The sequence below is a fragment of the Synchiropus splendidus genome, chromosome 2, assembly GCF_027744825.2.
Source record: "Synchiropus splendidus isolate RoL2022-P1 chromosome 2, RoL_Sspl_1.0, whole genome shotgun sequence".
NCBI classification, from domain to species: Eukaryota; Metazoa; Chordata; class Actinopteri; order Syngnathiformes; family Callionymidae; genus Synchiropus; species Synchiropus splendidus.
This window is the reverse complement of record NC_071335.1, coordinates 30,397,385-30,420,239: the sequence shown is the minus strand read 5'-3', so window position 1 is coordinate 30,420,239 and position 22,855 is coordinate 30,397,385. Positions and strand designations below refer to the sequence as shown.

At 44.2% G+C, this 22,855-nt stretch overlaps 3 protein-coding genes across 7 annotated transcripts; 1 reads left to right on the top strand and 2 right to left on the bottom strand.

The window, feature by feature from the left end:
* Positions 1-253: 253 nt before the first annotated feature.
* Positions 254-3,637, top strand: LOC128754268 (glutaryl-CoA dehydrogenase, mitochondrial-like). The gene is made up of 12 exons (XM_053856764.1): positions 254-330; positions 648-751; positions 868-900; positions 977-1,117; positions 1,199-1,261; positions 1,327-1,497; positions 1,567-1,696; positions 1,801-2,017; positions 2,084-2,187; positions 2,524-2,649; positions 2,716-2,876; positions 3,405-3,637. Exons 2-12 carry the CDS (start codon positions 652-654, stop codon positions 3,476-3,478), a joined length of 1,320 nt encoding a protein of 439 aa, XP_053712739.1. The 5' UTR covers positions 254-330; positions 648-651; the 3' UTR covers positions 3,479-3,637.
* A 5,445-nt stretch (positions 3,638-9,082) lies between these two features.
* LOC128754115 (tartrate-resistant acid phosphatase type 5-like) lies at positions 9,083-11,813 on the bottom strand. 4 transcript variants are annotated; one of them, XM_053856484.1, is made up of 7 exons: positions 11,421-11,813; positions 11,281-11,361; positions 11,068-11,158; positions 10,129-10,328; positions 9,924-10,048; positions 9,514-9,859; positions 9,083-9,451 (listed from the first exon to the last, which is right to left on the bottom strand). In XM_053856484.1, exons 3-7 carry the CDS (start codon positions 11,156-11,158, stop codon positions 9,206-9,208), a joined length of 1,008 nt encoding a protein of 335 aa, XP_053712459.1. In that variant the 5' UTR covers positions 11,281-11,361; positions 11,421-11,813; the 3' UTR covers positions 9,083-9,205. The 4 variants fall into 4 exon arrangements, with proteins under 4 accessions (XP_053712459.1, XP_053712458.1, XP_053712457.1 ...); XM_053856483.1 differs by having other exon boundaries at positions 11,220-11,319; XM_053856482.1 differs by having other exon boundaries at positions 11,220-11,316.
* Positions 11,814-12,042: 229 nt separating this feature from the next.
* On the bottom strand, positions 12,043-22,706 carry LOC128754336 (interleukin enhancer-binding factor 3-like). 2 transcript variants are annotated; one of them, XM_053856875.1, is made up of 20 exons: positions 22,574-22,706; positions 21,520-21,651; positions 21,262-21,373; positions 20,936-21,126; positions 20,690-20,864; positions 20,119-20,251; positions 18,734-18,825; positions 17,411-17,506; positions 17,220-17,331; positions 16,827-16,924; positions 16,516-16,609; positions 16,299-16,436; positions 15,966-16,156; positions 15,773-15,886; positions 15,411-15,542; positions 15,189-15,344; positions 14,991-15,120; positions 14,882-14,920; positions 12,357-12,635; positions 12,043-12,288 (listed from the first exon to the last, which is right to left on the bottom strand). In XM_053856875.1, the coding sequence occupies exons 1-20, from the start codon at positions 22,663-22,665 to the stop codon at positions 12,197-12,199; spliced, it is 2,598 nt and encodes an 865-aa protein (XP_053712850.1). In that variant the 5' UTR covers positions 22,666-22,706; the 3' UTR covers positions 12,043-12,196. The 2 variants fall into 2 exon arrangements, with proteins under 2 accessions (XP_053712850.1, XP_053712851.1); XM_053856876.1 differs by lacking the exon at positions 22,574-22,706 and adding an exon at positions 22,022-22,111.
* Positions 22,707-22,855: the final 149 nt, after the last annotated feature.

Below are 22,855 nucleotides of genomic sequence, written 5' to 3'. Positions count from 1 at the left end.
AGCGGTAGTAGGAGGCCGCCATCTTTGATGTGGCAAATGCCATGCCATGTATTTTACTATCGCTTAAAAATAAAATTAGCACACATTTTCGTTACACTAACGTGTTGAAATTGTATATATTTTCTTTAAATGACGGATACTTGTCTAGAATATCATCTGGTCGTGACACCAGCCGCTTGTTTGCCTCAACTATCATGGCGGACGAATGTTCCCACATATAGCATCATGTAACACAGTGACGTAACACACACGGACGTATGTTACTTAAGCAACTTTCAGCGCTGAATAAAGCAGGATCTCCACAGCGAGCAAAACTGAGATAAACATCAGGTAAATCGCAAGAGACTGTTGATGCTGATGTTGTTTGAGAAGTTCGTCTACGTTATTTGTAGATAACCGTCCAGAACCAATCTGGCATCTAACTACCAAAATTGTATCTTTATATAGTGACATAACTAACTGTATATATTTTGTCTACTCTTTCGTTTCGTTTAATTCGTTTTATAACTCACCTTCTTATTATTTGATGTGAATGTCGATACAAGACATCGCACTGATCTTTGTGGTGAACGACATGGAGTCGGCAATATAGCGGTCAGTAACACATGTGGGTTGGTTGTTGATCGTTGTTGTTCTCCTGTTCTCAGTACCATGGCTCTCAGAAGTGTCAGTCGTCTTCTCGCCAGTGCCCAGAAGTGTGTTGCTGTCAATGCATGCAGAACCCAAGGCACTGCTGCTACAGCCGCCAGAGGTACACATACACATGGAAAACCTTTGTTTGTTAAGAGAATTACTTTAATTTAAATTTCTAATACAAATCTCAACATGTTTCTCTTTATAACTATGTTTTCATTTTGATTATTTAAGATGCTGAAGAAGTGAAAAAATCTGGGAAGCCATGTAAGTACAACTGTTGAATGTCCTGCGGGCACATGTCATGGTGACCCTTCACGAGTGCGTATGTTTTAACCCTCAGCAAAGGTGCAATTCAGCTGGCGCGACAGCCTGGACCTGGAGGGTCGACTTACAGAAGAGGAGATCATGATCCGGGACTCCTTCCGTGACTACTGTCAGGACAAACTCATGCCCCGCATCCTCATGGCCAACAGACATGAACGTAAGCGACAGTTAACATAAAAAAAAGAAGTTCATCAGACTAGTTAATATCATGATAAAAATTCTAAAATCTTCACTACAGATTTCCACCGTGAGATTGTTTCAGAGATGGGAGAGTTGGGCGTTCTGGGGCCAACCATTAAAGGTAACCCGTCAATCTGCATCCGATCCTAACAACGTTTATATTCACCTAATGTTTGAATTTGACAGGTTATGGGTGTGCGGGCACTAGCTATGTGGCATACGGTTTGATCGCTAGAGAAGTAGAGCGAGTGGACAGCGGCTATCGCTCGGTCATGAGTGTCCAGTCCTCCCTGGTCATGCACCCCATCAATGCTTATGGCACAGAAGCCCAGAAGGAGAAGTATCTTCCCAGGCTTGGTGAGAGTCGAGTGGCAGGTCAAAACGTTCCTGACTGCAGGCTGACTTGTTGTGTTTTGGTCTGGGCAGCTCGCGGTGAAATCCTGGGCTGCTTTGGTCTGACAGAGCCGAACCACGGCAGTGATCCTAGCAGCATGGAGACCAAAGCCAAGTACAACCCTTCCAGTAACACCTTCACTATTAGTGGCGCCAAAACATGGTTAGCAGCTTGTTGCTATCATTTCATTTTGACTTCACATTATATAAGACTTTCAACTCATATTAAACAACACTATTATGACATTTTTTTTTGTCGTCTTCCAGGATCACAAATTCTCCCGTGGCTGACATTGCAGTTGTGTGGGCCAAGTGTGAAGACGGAAAGGTCCGTGGTTTTATTCTTGAACGTGGCATGGAAGGTTTTACGACCCCCAAAATCGAGGGAAAGTTCTCGCTGAGGGCGTCTGCAACTGGCATGATCCTCATGGATGAGGTGGAGGTCCCCGAGGAGAACATGCTGCCCCATGTCTCCGGCCTGGCTGTGAGTATCTTATCCTCATGGAAACAGATGTGAGATTGTGAAATGTTTGAACTGTTTATCTGCCAGGGTCCGTTCGGGTGCCTCAACAATGCTCGGTATGGAATTGCCTGGGGAGCTCTTGGAGCGGCTGAGTTCTGCTTCCACGCTGCCAGGCAGTACACTTTGGACAGGTGCATGGATTTCTCTCAACCCTCAAACATGTTTACTTAAGTTAAAGTCCACACTAGGAGAGCGCAACATGGATCCATACACTTCTGAAGCACAAACACACTTCCCCTGGCTTCACACTTCGCAAAGTTCACAAATAACTGTGGGAGAAATACGTATAAAAAAGAATCGAGAAAAACAAAACCACAATAGTTTTAGAGGGAGCAATTTCTCAGAACTGAATTGTCTTGTTAGCCTGAAAACCAGTTAACATGGATGCTCAGGCTATTGTTTGGCCTTTAATGTACAAATTATTGAACAAAATATCCTAATAATAACTATTTCTGTCCTTCAACCAGAATTCAGTTTGGAGTCCCACTGGCCAGAAACCAGCTGATGCAGAAGAAGATGGCCGACATGTTGACAGAGATCACACTCGGGCTTCAGTCGTGCTTGACTCTGGGAAGACTGATCGATGAGAAGAAGTAAGGCAGCTCACAAGACTTGGCACTTTGGTCCAGATGGTAAGAATGCCTTTTATGTGCCAATAGAGCGGCTCCAGAGATGATCTCCATGTTGAAGAGGAATAGCTGTGGGAAGGCGTTGGATATTGCAAGACAAGCGAGAGATATGCTGGGAGGGAACGGGATCGCAGACGAGTATCACATTATTCGTCATGTCATGAACCTGGAGGCGGTGAACACATATGAAGGTGAGGAGACGGCAGACATTTATGCAGTGAGAACAAGTCATTGACTTTAATGTTCCTTAACTTAAAGACTCATATTTCAGTTCTCAAGTTTAAATATAAATTCCATTCCTGCAAGAACTTGAGGAAGGTTTTCTAAAAAATATTTTTTTCCTAAAATTGTAACACTATACGTTCTATTGAACACAGTAATCTCAATTGTAGTAATTGAGATTATTAAAGTTTCACACCCACTTTTTTCTGAGCCATGGTTCGACACAAAAAATGAGCGTGAAATGAGCATTATGTCACATGTCGTATTAGTGAAGGCGTTGTGTCAGTGAAGGTGTTGCTCGGCACATTTCTCACTATGAAGGCAACTATTCAAACAGAACACTGATGCTGTGTCTTGAAAAATTGAAATTACAAGTACATTATATGTTGGTTTTCAATTGTTCTTTTTGTTTGAATGAGCTGGTGTGTAGAATCTTTCTTCATGTTCTAGTTATTGTCCCGACCAACAACTGTGTCTAATCCATTCATTGTTTTCAGGAACTCATGACATCCATGCCTTGATCTTGGGCAGAGCCATCACTGGACTTCAGTCGTTCACCGTTGGAAAGTAAAAGAAGACGGAGCGTTTTAGACAGACAGTCTTGGGTGGATTGTTAGTGTCTCCTGAATATAGCACTGGGTCCAAAGGAGATCTAATCTGTACAGGTAATATTTACCTCAAGAGAAGAAAGGGAAGGTTTATTTTATGGTTTGTAAATAAAAGCTGGAAACTAGAGTCTGCAGATCAGCGGGAGTTGAACTGTTCTTTATTGACTCATGCTGTGAACTGCTGAATAACATATGAGTGGGAATGTCTTGCGAGCTCAAACAAACATCTTAATTATAGTATTATTCCAACACAAACTGGGGCAGAAGAAGAGGACGAACCGCAAATTAATCTTGGGGCTCAGCTGTCTTGTTCATGGCTGGTCTGAGAAAACGTAGGATCTTCATGGCTTCCATCAGTTCTTTGTTGAGGGTGCTACATCTCTCAAAAATCTCGCCCAGTTCCTGCAGCTTCACTTGCATGTCATTGCTGTTGGCCTCGTAGAAGGTGAACATGTGTTCCTGCATCAGCTGGCATGTTCGTGTGGCCTGGCAGAGCAGAGCAGAGCAGCGGCTCTCAGTGACAGACCTCAGCGGTCAGAGGTGAAGCACACAGCTACCTCCTCCACCAGTTTAGTGCTGAAGTTCTTGATGACGTCCTGGTCACCGGCTCGCCTGTCGTTGATCTTCTCCACCAAGAGTTGGACTTGCTGTCTGATGTCGTCAATGGTCGAACTGCAGAACAATGAACTACTGGGTCAAACCTGGGTTTCAAACACAGACGATGACACCGTTTTTCTACCTAGAATCTTGTATCTGACTCTCATTCAGACACCTCCCACTTGAAGTTTCAACTTCTGCTTGCTGCTTACACACATAAAGTAGCGAGAAAACATGGCAAAAAGTTAGTGTTCAATCAATATTTCTAACATTTAAGGAGCTATAGCCGAGGTACATTCATATAAATTAGTTGTTAACAGTCACTTTATTAAACCCGCTTCTTTCTGCTACCACCAAGGGCTCCTCTTCCGTCTCCGCGTCCTTTTGCGGGGTGGACGCAGGTTTGGTGAAGAATAAGTCCATTGTTAAAACTCCAATTAATGTCTTTTTGGAGCTAATACAAAACTACTCAATGAACCGTGTAGCTAAAATGGTTAGCTTAGCCCGCCCATCCTTTCAAAGCTCACACGCTGATTGGCTGGGGTCCTGTGAGTGACAGTGTACTGGAAGCTGATGTGATGGCGACCCCTATCGACGAATACTGTTACGTGCCTTTATAGTGTGGTCGTAGACGTGTCGCAGTCCAAGTGGCAGAAATAAATAAATAGGAGAAATACATGAATATAAGGAAGGAACACTATGTTGTTATTTGATTTTTTTGTTTATTCGTTTCATCTCACATCGCTTTTTCGTGGTTACAGAGTATGTAACACTGCAGATATTGAATCATATACAAAGTGAAATGTTTGAGAAAATAATAATTTGTTGCATGCGCAGTTAAACAATAAAGCACAAAACGTTTTTCCCTATCACTTCACTTTTACCATGCTCGTCTTGAATGAAAATAAAGGCCAAATTATTACATGAGGGAAAGTGCACTTCCACAAGAGGGCAGCATTAGCTGGGTTGATTTATAATATGAACTGACCATGTTTTTTCTTTAAAGATGTTGCTGTAGATTATAAAAAAATAAATTGTGAATTGTTTTGCATGTTAAATTTAACCTGTTTGCATTCTGTTGGCATTGGAGTGACAGAGTTGTAGAAAACGAGTGGAGTGTGAGTGGCACAAGAAGGTTGAATTAAACAGAGACGTGTGTGAATGACAGAGGCAGGAAGTAGAATAGGAATATAGAGGGGAAATTGTTTTTGTATTTGGCATGATTCAAGGAGAGTAACAGGCTGAGATCCAGGGGGGTGATGAAGAGCGTGCAGGCAAGGCACTTTAGTGAGACTTGCCATGATAGAGTGACTGAAAGTTGAATGGATGAAGGTGCAGGAGGCTCAGCTGATGGGGAGTCATCAAAAGCATGGATATATTAAAAAAATATTTTTTGATTATGAAAGTTGTTGCATAACATTCAGCCCCCCATTTCAATGAGCAATAAGCACTTATTTTTATTTATTTTTGTACGTGCAAGATGTCATTCTTCTGTTTCAGGGTGCACGCTCAGGCCTCTTGGCGTGTCAGGTGAAGGAAGTAGTTCAGTGTGAGCTGCAGATCACGCAGCCTAATCATAGCTGGATGGGATGAGAGGCTCTCTGGACTCTGCTGTGATTAGGAGCATAATCCCTCTCATATCGCCTCCTGAGTCACCGCCCTCACTCTGGATTAAACCTCACTAAGGACACACAGCACTTGGACCTGGATGGGCAGCTTCATGCTTTTCTGATGGACGTCCGCCTCCTGTAATTCATGATTTGTTCATTCTAAATATTCTTTATTATTATTTGGTCATTCACAAAAAAAACCCAACAACTTTTGTTTTGGACTTCCCAAATGGAGCCGGACTTTTTCTTCTGATTTAGCTCAGAATTGATGACTTTCTTCATGCTTGACCTGATGGACTAAGTGGAGGAGCAGTGGACCCTGCACCAGGGACATGGAGAGCTACAACTACACAGATGGGCGACGTACATTCCCCATTATAGTGAAGAGCATGGAGCCCCTCTATAAGGAGTACAGCCCTCCACCCAGGGACCTGATCCAGCTGCCTAAGTCAGTCCTTTATCTCCTGATGGCTGGCCTGGTTGTGGTCGCCGTAGCCTACGCCATTGTGGGTCACCTCATCAAAGACCTCATGCTGGATATCATGGGTAAGTGACGAGTAAACCCCCTCTATTCTGACCTTGCTTTTTAAACATCATCAGCCACGCATCATCGCTTGCTTCAATATTATTACTTCAATTCAAGTGAATCTAGTGAGTCGCTGCTCTTCATCTGGCCCAAACAAAAGGAACAACAATCATTGATCTAGGGATTTTCCCTCTCTCAGCTCTTCCAGTGCATGTTAGCCCACTTCAGTTATCACTTTCTTCCATTGCATTGCTTGAACTAGTGAGCATTTTAGTGGACAGAAATGTGGCCCGCAGCCTGGATCTAGCTTTTTTTTAGGGACTACTGAGGCCCCCCATGACGTGTAATCCATTCACATGAGAGTGCAAGACATTTGCAGCACATTTTTAGGGAGGCACTGATAAGCTCCCTCCCTCCGCAGGTCAGCTGACCGACTTGCGACAGGCACATTCCTAAACTGGAGTGGGCATTGTACCATGGTGTTGGGCTTCTAATATTGATAAACAATAATGTGCGATCGTGTGTCTTAAATTGTAAAATCTATCCAGACTTTTTTTTACACATTTTAAACTGCAAGTTTCCTCAGACGGATCATGGTTTCATCATCAGCATCTTGCATGCTTGTTTTTAGGGACAGCCCTTTGTTTTATAGCGACGTTTGTGCTCTTCATGAAGGTCTTGTCTGGTGCATTTTATTGCAGACTGTCTGCTTGGTCCAGTCGAGACGGACGAGAAGAGAAAAGAAGGAGAGGTGGACGGGGTCAGCCCCCTGAACATCCCCCCATCTCTAACCCACTCGCACCCGAACGCCTTTCACGTGTGGGATCAGGATGACGTCATCATCCCCGTGACTCCCCCAGACGAGAGCCCATCGACCAGCCCTCTGATGGCTGTCATCCCCTACATACCTTCCATTTTCCCCACCAGCCTCAACATCAGCAGCCCATCCTTCAACCTGCACATCCCCAAGGAGACTGATGCCTGAAAACCCATGATGCAATGAAGACATTCCAGAGCAGCTTTTTCATGAACCCCTGACCTTTGACCTGCTTTACACAGGCTGGTATCACCCTTTGAGGGAGACCCAGATGACTGGAACAGAAAGGCAAAGCAGGAGAAAATGGACTTCTTTTGGGATTTGAACTCTGGTGACACAAAATACTATACTGTCATAATCCAAACATGAGTCGGTTAAACTTCTCAAATGTGTTTCATGTATTTTTGTTACTGTTTCTTGCTTAAAATAAAGAGCCAGTGGGAAAACACACCTCAGAAATTAGTTTTTAAATGAATTGTTCATTAGATGAATGTAGCATTTCAAAAATAGCTCCTAAAAAAAGTCTAAAAAAACGATCCAGTCGGGGTGTGAGGCCGGGAAGCTGTCCTTCTGGATGATATCATTTGGCATAAATCTTAAAACACACAGTTACATAACCCAAATCCCTCCCAATGTGGAGGGATTTCAACACGACATGGCAGATGAACATTAGCATGCAACGTTATTGCTGCAGAGGAAACAACATTTAGTCTTGAAGATTTCTCTGTATTAAACTATAACTTCATTTAAACAGTGCATCTGCTCAGTCTGCTCAGTCAGGGATTGAGATTAGGGAGAGCAGATTAGATAAGAAGATTAACTTTAATATCCCTTTATTACTTTTCAGACACAGAATTAGACTGTCAGGTGTGTCTCGGTACAAAGCACTCTGGATTTAAAAAAAATATTTTTACCACATGGTCCCATGATGCACTTTTTCTTAGGCTGTTACGTTTAAAGCGCAGGGGCCACTGGGGACCAACGTGTGGTCCGCAGTCTCCAAGTAACCAACAGCGCCAACGCGAGTCCTGAACACTGGGTTTGGGTTTCAGTGTTCTCAACCATGACACCTTGTTGTGCTACGGTAGCGGCTCTCAGCTAAACGTTCGAAAAGTAGGTCAGTGAGCTGTAAAGTTAGCGGCAAGTCCACATCGGAGCGGATCAGAGAGGCCGAGTCTCTGTTGTCTCTTGTCTAGCAGATCCTTCAGCGGTGCTCGTCGTGAATCCCTGTGACTGCTGCCATTTCACTTCTCCTGTTTGTAGATGGATTCTCCCTCTTGTCACTGTAAAATCAGACTTTTAATTGGTTAAATTAAAATCCTCAACAAAAAAACATGTCGGCCACGACACTTTAAAGCTGTGACACACAAAGAGTCAGCCGTACTTTGACTTTGAATCTGCTGTGAACATCGTTTTTGGCCCGTGGGAGGAAACAGGAGTGCACAGGGGAAGAAGAAAACAGCAACCCACAATAGTGTTGCTTCTATAAACAATGCTCTTTTCATGATGGACAATTCCACAAAAGTATGATCGGAACTTGTTTTCACGCAAATACCTAAGCAGCTTTTCTATTTATACCGGACACAGTCCGGGTGACGTGGTACCGATCCTCAGCATCATGAGAATGCAGGTTCAAACACGTGGCTGGTAACAGCACGAGTCCCTCTAACAGGTCCCACTGGTGAGCCATCGCTCGGCCTGGATTAACTTGGTATCAGTGTCTGCCACTCAGGTTAAAGCTCTTCTGGCAAGTCATGTGGTTTATATATAATGACCGTGAAGGTCACGACCTCTCCAGGCCATCAGAGGCCTCTTTCTAAAAGGGAGTAGGAGATTTACACAAGATCACGCCTCCATACTGAAGAATTGCTGCAGCCTTCGCACACCAGGATGAATATTTAATGACTGGATTTTGGAGAAGGACCTGCATCACTGGCTCGGACTTTTAAACCCCCGAATGAGAATGAATGCTTGATTCCGTCAAAATGTTTTACGAAACCAGAAAAGTTGCTGCTGAACACTTAAAAACGACATATTTATTCTTGTGATACAAAATCAAATTTAAAATCTGGGTTTAAAAACAGGCATTGCTAAGACTGGATTGGTGACTAGGCTTCATATCTGGAGGGCATCTGGTGCGTTAGAGAGCATCTCTGTCCCGCGGGGAGAGGACGGTGCGGTACAGGGAGGTTCCTTTGGCCTGGAGGAAGGTCACTATCATCTTGTCTTTTGTGACCTCGGCGTGGACAAACCCGCCCAGCGTGGACGCTTGACCGGTGAAGAACTTCACAGAGTCTTTCGGAACGCGGTTCCAGTGTCGGACGTCGGGGTCCAGGAAGTTTCCAGCGCCGCTGACAATGTAGCCCACGTCCAACTCTTCAATGTACTGAGGAGGAGAAGGAGCCGGTCAAATCCGGATTGAAAGAAAAGTGCCTGGTCAGCACTTACCTGTAGGTTGTGGTCATGCCCACAGAGGAACGCGGTGACTTTGTACTTCAACAGCAGGGGGCGAAGCCTTCGCAGGAGGCACTCGGTGGGACCGTGTTCGGACACGGACCACACCGGGTAGTGACCGGCCACCAGCAGGAAGTCCGCTTTGTTCTGAGCCAGCCGCTGCTGCAGCCAGGTCAGCTGGCGGTTGGCGTCCACAGCGCGCAGCGGCCCTCGCGGCTTCTCGTCCAGGTAGTCCAGAGAGTTCCCACACAGCAGCACTGTGTCCAGCATGATGATGGTCAGGGTCTTGTTTGTGCTCGGGATGCGGAAGTTCAGCTCGTAGTAGTAGCCAGGAAACCTCCTGATGCACGGCCAGAGGAAGAGTAAAGCGACGGCAAGAGCGGAAGAAAGGCCAAGCTCCTCACCATCGGTCAGACTTCTTGCTGTACTCGATCTGAGCTCTAACGTTCCCAGCGTGGTCATGATTCCCAGCCAGCACGTACCAAGGCACCTGGAGAGACTTTGCCGTGTAGACCATCTCAAACGTGTCCTGAGTTCAGAGCAGACAAGTCACCACAGAACATCCGATTCTCAGAACACCTCCGGGGTCACGAGGGATCCTGAGCTGACCTTAAACCGTGGAGAGTCCACACTGTCCACGCCACTGTAGTAGAAGTTGTCGCCAAGGGACAGAACAAAGTCGGTTCCCATCTGCGCAGCTATCCTACTCATTTCCCGGGCAGTGGCCTTCTGCACCGCAGTGATGTAGGGTGGGTACGGCACCCCGCCCCAGTCCCCCACAGCCAAGAACTTTATGGAGGTCCTGTTCTCTGTCGATGGAGAAATCTAGATCATCCTCCCGAGTCACACCTGTTCGCATCGGCTGTTTTCCCCTTCCGTATCCTGCTCCAGTTTGAGAGCCCTATAAAGCTTCTCCACCCTGCCTGCACTCTCTTCTTCACCTCAGTTCATCACTTTTTACTCTGATTTACCAACTCCAAATACATGACTTCATTCAGAATGTGTTCAATAATTTATGAACTGAAAGTCAAAAAAGACATTAGATCATGAAACATCAGTGTATTTCTGAATTGTTTACAACAGAACAGCAGCAAACCTTCATATGGGGATGGACGGGTTACTGCAACATGGCGACTAAACTTGGACAGAGGTAAAGAAAGGATGGTGGTTTTCTGAAGTTTCAGCTGAGGTCTTGATATTCAGCTCTACTGCCACCTGCAGTCTAACTGACCTGACAGCATGCAATGAAATTTATAATGCTACACAAAAGTCAGCTAAAAAATAAATGGATGTAGGGCAACAGCACTGTGTAAAAAACAAACCACCAAGAGGATGGAAAAAGTCAAAGTTGAGTTATTTTATAAACAAAACAATGCGCCTCCCAATTATCTTATAAAATATTTGTCGCAGTGAGAGTAGTGCTCAGTTCCTTTGTGGGTTACTAAAGTGATGACATGACTCATTACAAAAGCTTTGTGTTAGCTCAGTGAGCTTGTTGCGAATGAAAAAAAAAGTGACCCCTCTCAAATACGATGATGAGATACTCACTGGCGGCTCCCTCCAGGTCTTGGAAAGCCGTGGGGAAGCAGAAGGCCACAGGGATGGCCGCCATCAGGACGGACACCAGTCTGAGCTCCATCTGTGGGAACAAACCAAACCTGAGAACAACTCCAAACGCACCAGAGAGAAGTCAAACTCACACTGTGTAATCTTCCGCTTCCTCCACCTACTGGCAGGAAGACCTCTCTGTTGAAACCTCACCAGTTTGTGCTGTGGTCACCCAGCTGCAGCTGGTTGCTGCTGATCAGAAGCACAGCAGGTCAAAGGTCATTCCACACATTCCTAGAGCAAAGAGTGTCAAGGAAGGAGTTGCAGCAGAAATGGAAGTCAGAAACACTCACTTGGGTTCGGGGCTGTGCGTCCTGGCTGAGCTCCACCTCAGTCTTTTATCAGCCCGCAGCAGAGGGACCAGCCCAGAGTCCGGCACATGATCCCAGCTCACACCCTGACTCAGTCTCCTGACCCACTATGGCTACTATAATAGCTGCTGTCCAGACACCTCTGTCCAGTTCCTGTTTTCTAGTTCCTGTTGTGCACCCCATTTCCAGAGATAAACTCATGTTTGCCACAAAGCCTCTTTATTTCGCTTCCTCACAGGCTGGTGAGAAAACACGGCAGGAAAGTCTTAGTCAGCGAATTACTGGCCGCTCTGACTCGCTCGATTGACAGACATGCAAACCCTTTTTAAAGGGACAAGGCGCCAATTTTGCACGGTGTTAAACCAACACTATCAACCACAACATTACGACCTCAGGTTTAAGTTGGCCAAGGTTTGAATGTCAAACAAGCTTGAGTGTTGTCTGCAGTTTCACAAAAAAAGTGAAAAACATTTCTCTGCTAGTGTCCAGTTTTGAGTACCAAGTACTAAGGCCCTTTCACCACCTAAGAAAAATTAGCGATTTATGTTTTTGAAGAGGCTTGAATTGTAATCGCACAAAAATATGAATCAAACACACAAAAAAATCAATTTCAAAAAGACATGTTTAATATATATATATATTTATATGTATATATATGCCTGACTCAAAGACAAACGGTTACACAACAAGAGCAAACAAACAGTAGTATCAACCATCTCCTCCTGAAATGAAAAGCTGGACCAGGAGAGTGAAAGGTTTCATCCGTAGAAAGAACCCTGGTTTTGAGCTGCGGCGCCCGGGACTGACGCGTAACCCTGCTGATTGGTCCATGACGACTGACTTCCCCAACCTGTGGCGAGACATTTCATTTAGTCTGTGAATCACAGAAGGACTGAGACTTGCTACTGCGGGACGTACCGTAGGCGTTGTAGCCCTGCGCCCCAGTCACAGAGGCAGGGTACGCCGTGCTGTACGAGTAGGCTCCTCCCTGACTCTGAGTTTGGGTCAGCTGCTTCTTCTTCTCTTCGCCATAACCATAGCTGTAGGGGCTCTGCTGGTCGGCAGAAGAAGTGACGGACTGGTAACTTGCTGTCGTGTTGTCCTTGGACTTTTCAGAGGTGCTGCTCTCCGGGTAGTAAGTGCCGTAACCTTCGGTGTGCCCGCTGTTGTCTGCTCCATTGTTGGTGAAGAGTTTGTCTGGAAGCAAAGGTGGATGTTGAAGCCCTCAGCTTCCTCCGTGGGACTAATAACTAGTGAGGCAGCCATTAAAGGACACAAATGGTGACCAGAAAAGAAACAGCATTTTTATTAAACAATCTTACAACAGGAGGCTTGTGATACTCCGCCCCTAATATCATGAAACTCACTGTCCACCATGAAAGTCACGAAGACTCCACAAACTTCTGTGCGCTGCGCAAACGCTGTCTGGTCTTCTGCTTCCCTTCATGTTGTGGAGGGTGTCCCCCAAGGCTCCGTATTAGGGCCACTGTACTCTGTAGCAATGAATCTGAGCAATCTTTGCGATAACTTGTCTGATGCTATGTCCCATTTTTAAGATAATGTTCAAGTTCATCTTTTGCTATAAAACCCCTCGAGCTCTTCTTTCCTTCGATGTGGTTTAGTCCTGTTTGACTCAACTCCATCTTCCCGAAATTGTTAACAGTTCATGAGGTTAAGATAAAATAGTCACCTGCTATAACCACTTTAAATGCTTAAACGTGTTTCTAAAGGAATGCAGTCATTGTTTTTAGTTATAGTACTGTATCAGCTAACTTCACTGTTCCCTATCTGCAACTGCACACGTCGCTCACGCGCTGATCTTTATTTATAAACCAATTCAGGGACTTCTGCCCACACATTTGTGAGTCTACACACGAGCGGCAACCTCAGCCGCTCAATGTCGACCGTGTACAGAAGGAGTTCAAATCGACAGATCAAGTAGCTCCAGAGGAATACAGAGCAAGGAAACAGAGAATTAGGTGCAATCAGATCATGTTGCTGCCCTGGGTGATAATCACCTAATCCCACTGTTGTGTCGTGTGTGACTCTGTTTGTTTACACTGGTTCTAGGCCAGGTCTCTCTAGGAATCGATTTAGTCAGTGTCACCGTGCAGATCGACTGGTCTTCCTTTTAATTACTGGAGACAAATATTAGTGTGAAGCAAAGACCCCAGCTATCTTCCATTTGCTGGATTTGAGATATGTGTATGTATACACACACACACACACACACACACACACACACACACACACACACACACACACACACACACACACACACACACACACACACACACACACACACACACACACACACACACACACACACACACACACACACACACACACACACACACACACACACACACACGTCTGCTGTGGAGCTTCTTTCAATCTGTCATGTAAAGTTCGCATGCTGCAGCACAACGCCTTTAAATTAAACACGCCATTTAAAGCGCCAGGACTTGACAGAGCATGGAGTTTTCCAGGCTCATGAAAGTGAGATCGCTGGTTCCTCAGCAGCAGGCTGTTAGCGCGGCTGATGCTTAGTAACACCCGCCGGTCCGAGTGTGACATTTGGAACGTTAAGAAATAATCATTTATTTCACCGTGTTAGATGACCAGCCTTTCTCATGTGTCATTTACGTGGAAATGGAAGCAACAGGATCCGTCGCCGTTTTGGAGTCGGGTGCAGCGTTTGTTAGCCACCTGAATCTGAAACTTTTGAAAACATCCGGAGTGGAAACTTTCATAAATGCAGTGCTCTCTGTCTCAAATATTTCACGGACATAGCACAGTCTCTAGAGATTCACCTGCCACGTCCCATATCAAATTAAATGTTTTTCACGTGTCCTTTTGACAGAATAATTGCTGCATTCAGCAAGGTTTTTCTATTTTTGCCACCTTGAAGAGGTATATAAAATGTGTCTAGATTAAAATGATATAAAGTTCATTTTTCACATCATGTACATATGACAGGTACATATAATTAATTCATATATAATATACATATAATTGATATATAATCTCTGCTTCTCCATAATGATGCTGGTCTGTGGCACAGCTGGAACACAGGAGACTTTGTGGTTTGTCACATGATCAACATGTGTGGGGCATTTAACTTCAGTGCAATTGTATGTATTAGAGTTCACACTGGCCATCAAAACAACAAGGGCCTTGTGTTGGACAACTGTCTTGCACGGCCACTGAGGTCAACTGCAGGGGTTTTGTTGGGACCTCACAGTTTACTCATGTTGAAGTTTAATATGTCAAACATCAAGCAATTATTGCAGCTACTTTAACTCCATCAACAGTCGATAGATATTCCAGTACAATGTTTCCCTCTGCATTGTTTTCCACAAACATGACATGTGACTCACACTCTGAGTGTGTTGTGGCAGGACATTTGAGTCATGGACAGGGGACAGACAGGTGATACTCACGATAGCCAGAGCCAGTCTTGCTCTCGTAACTGTAATTGGCTTTCAAAATAAAACAGGAAATTAATGTCTGGTGTTTGCAAGACGACGTTGAGCCAGGAATATCTCCTACTTTTGTTGTATGAAGGTCCTGAAGATGAATACTGCCGTCCTCTGCCCCATCCCCAGCCCCGTCCATGACCCCAGCCCCGGGACCCTGAGTCTGAAGGGATCCCACGGATGGTGCCAAACCCCGGGATGTGCTGTCAGGGCAGAGTTGGTGAATTATTGTCACATAAGTGACATGTATGAAATATTACGACACCACTACCATGTCAGTGTAGGTCATCTTCTTTTTGTTCTTGCTAGATTCTGATGTATTTCCGTTGTCTGGGAAGAGCTTTTCTAGAGCCGCCAGTGCAGCGTAGGCTTTTGCCTCCTTCTTATTTGAGCCCCGCCCTTTAAACTTCTGTCCATCCACCTCCACCTGAAGAAACAGATGAAGATCATTAAGTGTTGATCTATGGTGACACAACTGTGGATTCTGACTCACCTCCATGACAAAGCACTTTTCATGAGAGCCGCCCGTCTCTGCAGACAGTTCATACTTCAGGCTGCGGCGCTTCTCGTTCAGTTCCATTACAGGGTTCTTTCCGTTTTTGGTCAGGATGGGATTCTGGCCAGCCTGCACAGAGAAAGTCCAAAGTCCATCTTTACAGCTCTGAACTGTCATTTGGAAGACTCCAAAACTGGCAGACATATCATTAAATACTTTTCCCATCAAGCAGCAGACTTCATGGCTTAAACATCTTGTTGCATTCGCAGAAAGTTGACACTTCAGTTAAGCACACAAGCACCAGTACCACCTAACCATGACTGATAGATTGGTGGGGGTTATCGGGTCAACACACTTACGTCTTCTGAGGCTCCAGCAGCAGCAGGTTTCGCAGATTCCTGTCCTTCTTTAGCAACATTTGCCGACTCTGTCTTGGTTTCTACACCAGTTGGGAGACCCAGATCCTGCAGAACCTGTGAAACAATCAGAGGGACAATACTGCAGTTTAGATAAAACTGTGAGTCACGGAGGAAATCATCTTTGGGTTCTCACCTTTATCGCCACATTGAGCTTGGACGCACGCTTGGACGGTCCGGTGGCCTCATACGTTTTTCCATTCAAGTCCACAGCCATTTTGAAAACCGGCTCATGAACCGGACCCGTCTGAGATATCAGGCGGTATTCCAGTCCGGGTCTGTATTGGTTAAGACGCATCACTGCGTTCAAGTTGACATCGTCGCTTACTGGAGAAACACAGAAACAGATGAGAGGAAAGAAGAGGGAGCTGCTTCCTGTATGCATGAAGAAATGTCACTATTTTGATCTTTGATCTTCAACACCTCCACATTTACAAGGCATAAAGGATCTCTCATGGCATAGAATTACATGATTTCCTTGGAAAACGCTTCTGGAACTTAAAAAACTTCTTCTGTTTGCCATCGAGATGGTCCTCCTCATCAGCAGTCTCGTCTGTGAAGCGTCTTTTCGAAGGCGTGCTGGAGAATCCGGCAGGTGGGATCTGGTCTGCTTAACACACAGTCAGAAGTGACGTTATGTTCGCAAAAAGAAACCATTTGGTGATGAAGCAGGAGAAGTCAGTTACCGCCAGGTGAGTAGGGCTTCCCAGCTCGAACGACCTTCGGGTCCAGTCCCAGCACTTTGTACACCTGGCCAAAAGCACACAGCCTCAAGGCAATCTAGGGGAAATAGAATAAAAATGTAAAGCTGTTTATTAGCACATCCTTCTGATAATACATTCAGGACGGTACTAGATGAAAGCTGATCATTTTCATCTCGACTCACACCTTGCTTTCTTCCCTGAATGTCAAATTTAAAGCAGCAACAATATTAACGCAACAAACCAGCGACATCCACTAGTCTGCATATGAAAGAGGATATTTCAGTTTGTTTTACCTGAGCCTGTTGGGTGACATCTTCACGCTGCTGAAGAGTCAGAACATCGGACGCATCCACAGGTTCCTTCTCACAAGGATCTTTAATACCAGGCCCCCCTAATAACAAAGAACAAAGTTGTTTAGCTTCATCAGCGACCACTGCACAACTCAACCATTTTTTCCCCAGTTATTCGAGGTCGGGTCGTGAGAGTCTTTTTGTGATTTTGCCAAAATTCAAAACCAACACAAACTCAGGCTTAACGGTTACATAAGTCTATTTGACAATACACTTACACAACATGTAGGGATTAAAACAGGAATTATGACAGGGGCAACAAAAATCCAAGGCCACCACGGAAGACCATGAATTGGGTTTGGAAGTGACCGGATCTGTAATAACCTTAGAGCTCACCTTGTAAAAGGATTCCAGAGGCAATGCACTCCAACACCCTGCGGAACGACTCGCCGACTCCCATCGGCCTATCAGATGTACTGATGGCCCTTTCCACAAGCAGCTCTAGCAGCTGTGAAGAGATCACGAGGACTCCATGACTTCAAAGCTCTGATGGAGGAGAGCAGCAAAACCAAGTCAGGTCTCCTCACCCATCCAGAAACAGGAGCCCAAGAGGGGCTTCTTTCACACATGTCCCTTAATATCCGGATCACGACGATGGCAGATGTCAGTTTATTCACTTTAGCCTGAAGACACAGAAAAGGTGGGTTCAAGGTGCTTCAGATGTTAACACACACAGACACACACAAAACAACAAAACAGTGAAATAAAACAAGATTTGAAGTTATATTAGGCAATTATTGAGACACATCATTTACCGGAATTTCTTTCTTAATTTGCACAAAATAAAAATAACATAAGTATGATGAATTTGTCAGCTCACAATAATTCAGATATTATTTCACACTGACTGCATCAACTGCTGCTGGGCTCAACCATCTTTGCACGGCGTTTCAAAATCTATGAATTCAGGTTCAGTAAAGGGAGACAAATATGGTTGTCAAGTTTCTAAAACCCGACAGCAGATGTAGTGAATTTGTTTTCATCCTTCACGTGGATTCTGCACTTGAGCTCATAGACCTTGAAAAGACCTACTGTCAACAGATTTGCAGCATTAGAGGGTCAACTAAAGAGCTCCCAAAGTTGCAGATGCTTCGTGGTCAAGCCTGTTTGAGTTGATGTCAATCCAAACAACAAACAATTTATAACAACCAATTTCGGTCATTATGAATAGTCTTTTTGTTAAGCATTTTTAAATTATACAATGCACAGGGTTTTTTCATTCCTTGTCTGAACTTGTCATAAGTCAGCAAACTTAGGTTGTAGCTACTGACTTAACTAGCAAAATGAAGGTTGTTGTCTAGTGCATCTGTAAACACATAAGTAAAAGGTAAAAAAAAAAGTCGAATGATGGATCTGGCTTGTTTGTTGTTGTGTTTCATCATTATGTGATGGCTAAAGTAAGTCACTTGTAATACTGGGCATACATACACACTGAAGAAGCAAATTCAAAATTTCAAAACAGCAAACCAATACTGAAGTTAAAACGGTGTAAGTGCTGAACTATGAATGCAACTAATATCTCCAGATTATATTCCGTTACATTTGTTACGGTACAACAATAAATATGCGACAGTTATGCGAAGCAAAAGATCATCAGGATAAAAAATGGAATGGAAAACAGGCAGTAAATCAGCAGCCAGTGTGAAGGTTCTGTTACTGACCAATGAAGATACGACAGCATCATCACCAACTGGACAGCTGGATAGTAAGTCAAGGTAAAAAAGTTGGATCAGATAAGAGCGACTTTAGCGGGGAGCCGAAAATAAATGTCTTCTTTCTCTCCAAATGTGTGGGAAAAAAAACTCAATAGAAAGCAAAACCAGCGAATAGATAATGACGTGAATCCAAACCTGGAACCACTTGGCGTGGCGGAGAGACGCCAAGGCAGCTAGGCATTTCTGCCTGTCCAGAACATCCAGAGGATCGTCGGCAGTTTGCGATTCTATTGACGAGGGTAGGTAAGAAGAAACAGGTACAGTTTGACCAAGGGGTTCTCGGATCTGTCTTGCAGCTCAGGGAGTCGCAGCCCGCCACAAACCATCAGCAGCGAGGGAAGGGGGCCAGAATTACTGCTCTTGTTTCCCCTGAATACGGATCTGCTCGGGTGTAACAATGAAGTATGTGCTGTCTGGTTCCAAAGCAACTACGGGGGTCACTAAATATGTTCCCCTTCTCTCGGTGAAGCTTGGGTTTGCTGCTCTCCCACTTCTGAGACAGTGTATCCAGTTGGTCAAAGGTCCAGCACTCCTAAAAAAACTTGACAAACTAGAGGGCAATTAACTGTCAATCACAAACATGGAGAGCTGTGTGCTCTGCACCACTCTGCAGCAAAATTGATCATGAGAACTGATCGGAATCAGGACTTACTTCAGTGAGAGGCGAGGTTGAATCTCATTTTCTACACTGCACAGAATTCTGTTTCCCAATGAACAATTTATTTTTGACTCTGATTTTTTTTTAAGCTGAAATACCTGTCTGTTTTAAGTGAAAGCAAAATTACAACACAAACTTACATTACACAACAACAAATCTTAGCCAAGACAATTCTCATCCTTAGGCCCTGCTCCCTCAACAGCTCAAGTTTGATCACCTCAGATTGCTCATGAACTTGCTTGCCACACTCTCCATGTCCCCTTTTCCGGTGAGCCCCACTCCCCTTAATCCTCTTCCTCTGCAACTGCAAACTCAAGGTTTAGTTATTTCCTCTGTTAGGATTTAGCCCTTCACTAACATGACTAGTTCATGATTGTGACGGAAAATGAAATGAACTCTGACTCTGACTAAAACATAATCTAAACTGATGCAGCCTTTCACCAATATATAAGAGGGGAAGCAAAGTAAACATCTGGGACTACACTTATTCACTGTTTTTCAAATTGCATGGACTACTGATCATTTTTGCTGCAGCTGGTACCAATGAACCAATTTAGCATTAGCACATGCAGTTCGCGCTTGTCATTCCTGAAAAGCCTTCATTACAAACATGAAAATAATTCAGGAAGAAGACACTAATATGATTTTGTGACTACTGATTTTGCCACCAACACGTGCAGCAAACGTCTCATGCCAGTGAAGACCCGCTGTTCCTGTGATGTTCACTGGCATTAATTCAAAATGTTTCTGTTCCACTGAGATCTAGTTAGGATCTGATGTGCCACACATTAGTATCTGGCAGCAGGTCAGCGGAGCAGTACAGTTCAAGACACGACAATGTAGTTGCAGTTAAAAGACCTACCGTCGGCACAGTCTCTGACAAGAGGCGACGTGAGGTGGATGGTCAGAACAAGGGGGGATTCCTTTGTGCTCGTCACGATGATATCACCGTCGCTCTGACTTTCTTTCACAACGTATGACCCAGCTGAAATAGACTTGAGCAGAGAGGAATACCACATGACATAACTACACTTCAGATCTTGTCCATAACTAGAACAGGGCCGATAATGTCTTCTGAAGTAATTCAAACATGACAAAACACATTCTTCAATAACTGCCAGTTGAGACATGCACAAGTACGACGTTGAACTCATCACAACGGGCTGACGTGTATCTGCTTACTGTTGCATTGATTTTTTTCAGTGAACATTGAAATGCAACTAAAAATGTCAGTTTATTTTATGTCACAGTAACTTGTGGATTACAATAAACCTATCAGAAGAAACTTCATCATGTTCAAGATCTGCCTCCACTTGGATGGCATTCTGCAGTTCGACACCTACTGATCTATACCATTAAAGTCCATGTAAACTCAATATATCACTTAATAGATAGAGCAAGCAATAAGAGACTACTTGTTTGTGGTCGTCTACCTCTAATTGTGTGGTCAACTTCTCAGCCACTTCTGTGAGCAAGTGAGTGGTTGGTTTGTTGGAGCACAGCAGCACCAGCTCCAGGTCCTTGTCTCCTTTAAGCAGCAGACCCTTGGCGACCAAACCGACCCTCATGACCCCCCGAAGAATACGTTCTTTCTTCTCCACACTTTTACTATGAACAGGAAAAATATAATTCAACTGCCATACAGGTGACATGGGTGAGAAATAAAAACATTCCCCTACCTTCCAGGTTCTGTTTTTACTTTCACATCGGTTCTATCCATCTGGTCGGACACATTCTTGAGGGCACATTCCACGTCTGACACTATGGTCTGCACAGCTTCCAGTTCTTCTGTGGAGGGGTACACTTCAGAGTGTTTGAACAACACCCGCCGATCATAAGGCCCTTGCTTAACCTGGATCGGCTTAGGCTCCTGGAACAGAAGTCACGTTGAGTCAGACCATTTATGAATCCATGTATTGATTGACAAAAACAGCAGTAACTCAGATTTTATGAAGCAGATGTTTAGATGAAATGGAAGCAATAGATAGGATTTTTTGAGTGGAACCTTTGGTGGACGTATATCATGTGACTCCTCCATCCTTGCAACGTAGTCATTGTATTTTCTCAGCTCATCCTCATAGCAAAGACAATCATACCAATACCGCAGTTCATCATATCTGAAACCATAAAAACAAAAAATATTTTTTAACGAAATATATTTTGATATTGCACATGGAGCACCGTTTTACTTTAAACCCTAAAACAACACAGTGAACATCAGAGGGACACTCAGACGTCAGCAACATGTGTTGACAAACATCACCTGGCGAAGTCTTTTGGTAAGAGGCGGTGACCCTGCTGGATCAAGCTGTCCCAGTACAGAAGCTCCTCGTAGGCCTGTCGCTCATCCCAAAAGTGCGACATCTCCCTGCGTCTTCCGCGACCAAGCTGACGTCTGTGGAACCGAAGAAAGACGCTATTTTAAAACATCGCCGACAGAGACTGATGCAGCCTCCCTCATCCATGTTTTATTTTAGCAGCGTAGTAGCCATGCGTAGGGTGTTTCTCAGCAGCAACAATATGATCTGTGACAACAACACGCCCCCGAATATATTCAAAACAACACATAATTCTGCCCTGTGCAATGAGCAAATGACCACAGCACATTGCGGTGTTTCTATTTGTACCTGAGCTGAGCTAGCCAGCACGTATGCTACACACGGGTTAGCACGTAACGTTGTGCCGCACCAGGCAAAGCACAGCATGTCTATCTTAACGACAAGCATTTGGTTTGTTGAACAGACGACAAGAGTCTTTTATCCTACCCTTTCTTGCAAATAAAACGAATTATATCGTCCTTTTCATGGAGTGCAGCAACTTCTTCTAAATTTGGGAATGTAATGTCAATAGGGACATGTCGCTTTACTGGCCTCATGAGGTAAGGCGTTGCAACTACACTCTGGTTTGAAACAACGAAATGTCTATTTCAATTCGATAATGCCACCAAATACGATTGGACGTTAGTGACAGAATATCTTTGATTCATTGTTATATGTCATTTGTGTAGCCCATATAAAGCATACTTAAAAAGCAGTGCCTTTTAAAGCCTTGTATTATTATAGAACTCCATTATAGAATATATAGTAGTGTATTTTAGGCCTACAGAATAAAGATTAAATTATTTTATTATGCTTGCTGGAAAGCCTGGCAAAAACCATTGACTTAAAATATATGAATGTATGGACCAAACCCATTTAATATTCCACTAAAATTCAATTTAAGATCATCTTGAACATTATCCTGCAAGCTTTTGCATTTAAATACAAATTGTGCTATTGATTTTCATCACGTGTTGCATCAATGAATGTGACTCTTACCTGGAATTCAGACGAGCACTTTCCATAATTTGAGCAGTGGGTTTTAAAGCAGTAGAATTCACTTCACAACTATTCACTTGTGTCTGCTGCATCTTTTTAATCCTTTCACCTGTAGTTATTCGGCACCTGTCTATGTGACGTCATGTGACGCTTTAATGATTTAATAAAACAATTTTGCTGTCATAAAGGAATCAGGCATATGCTGACACCCACCCTCCTTTATCGATTTTCAAGCTTTTCCAGACGTGCATCACGTTCCGCCTCCACACCTGTGGAAGATAA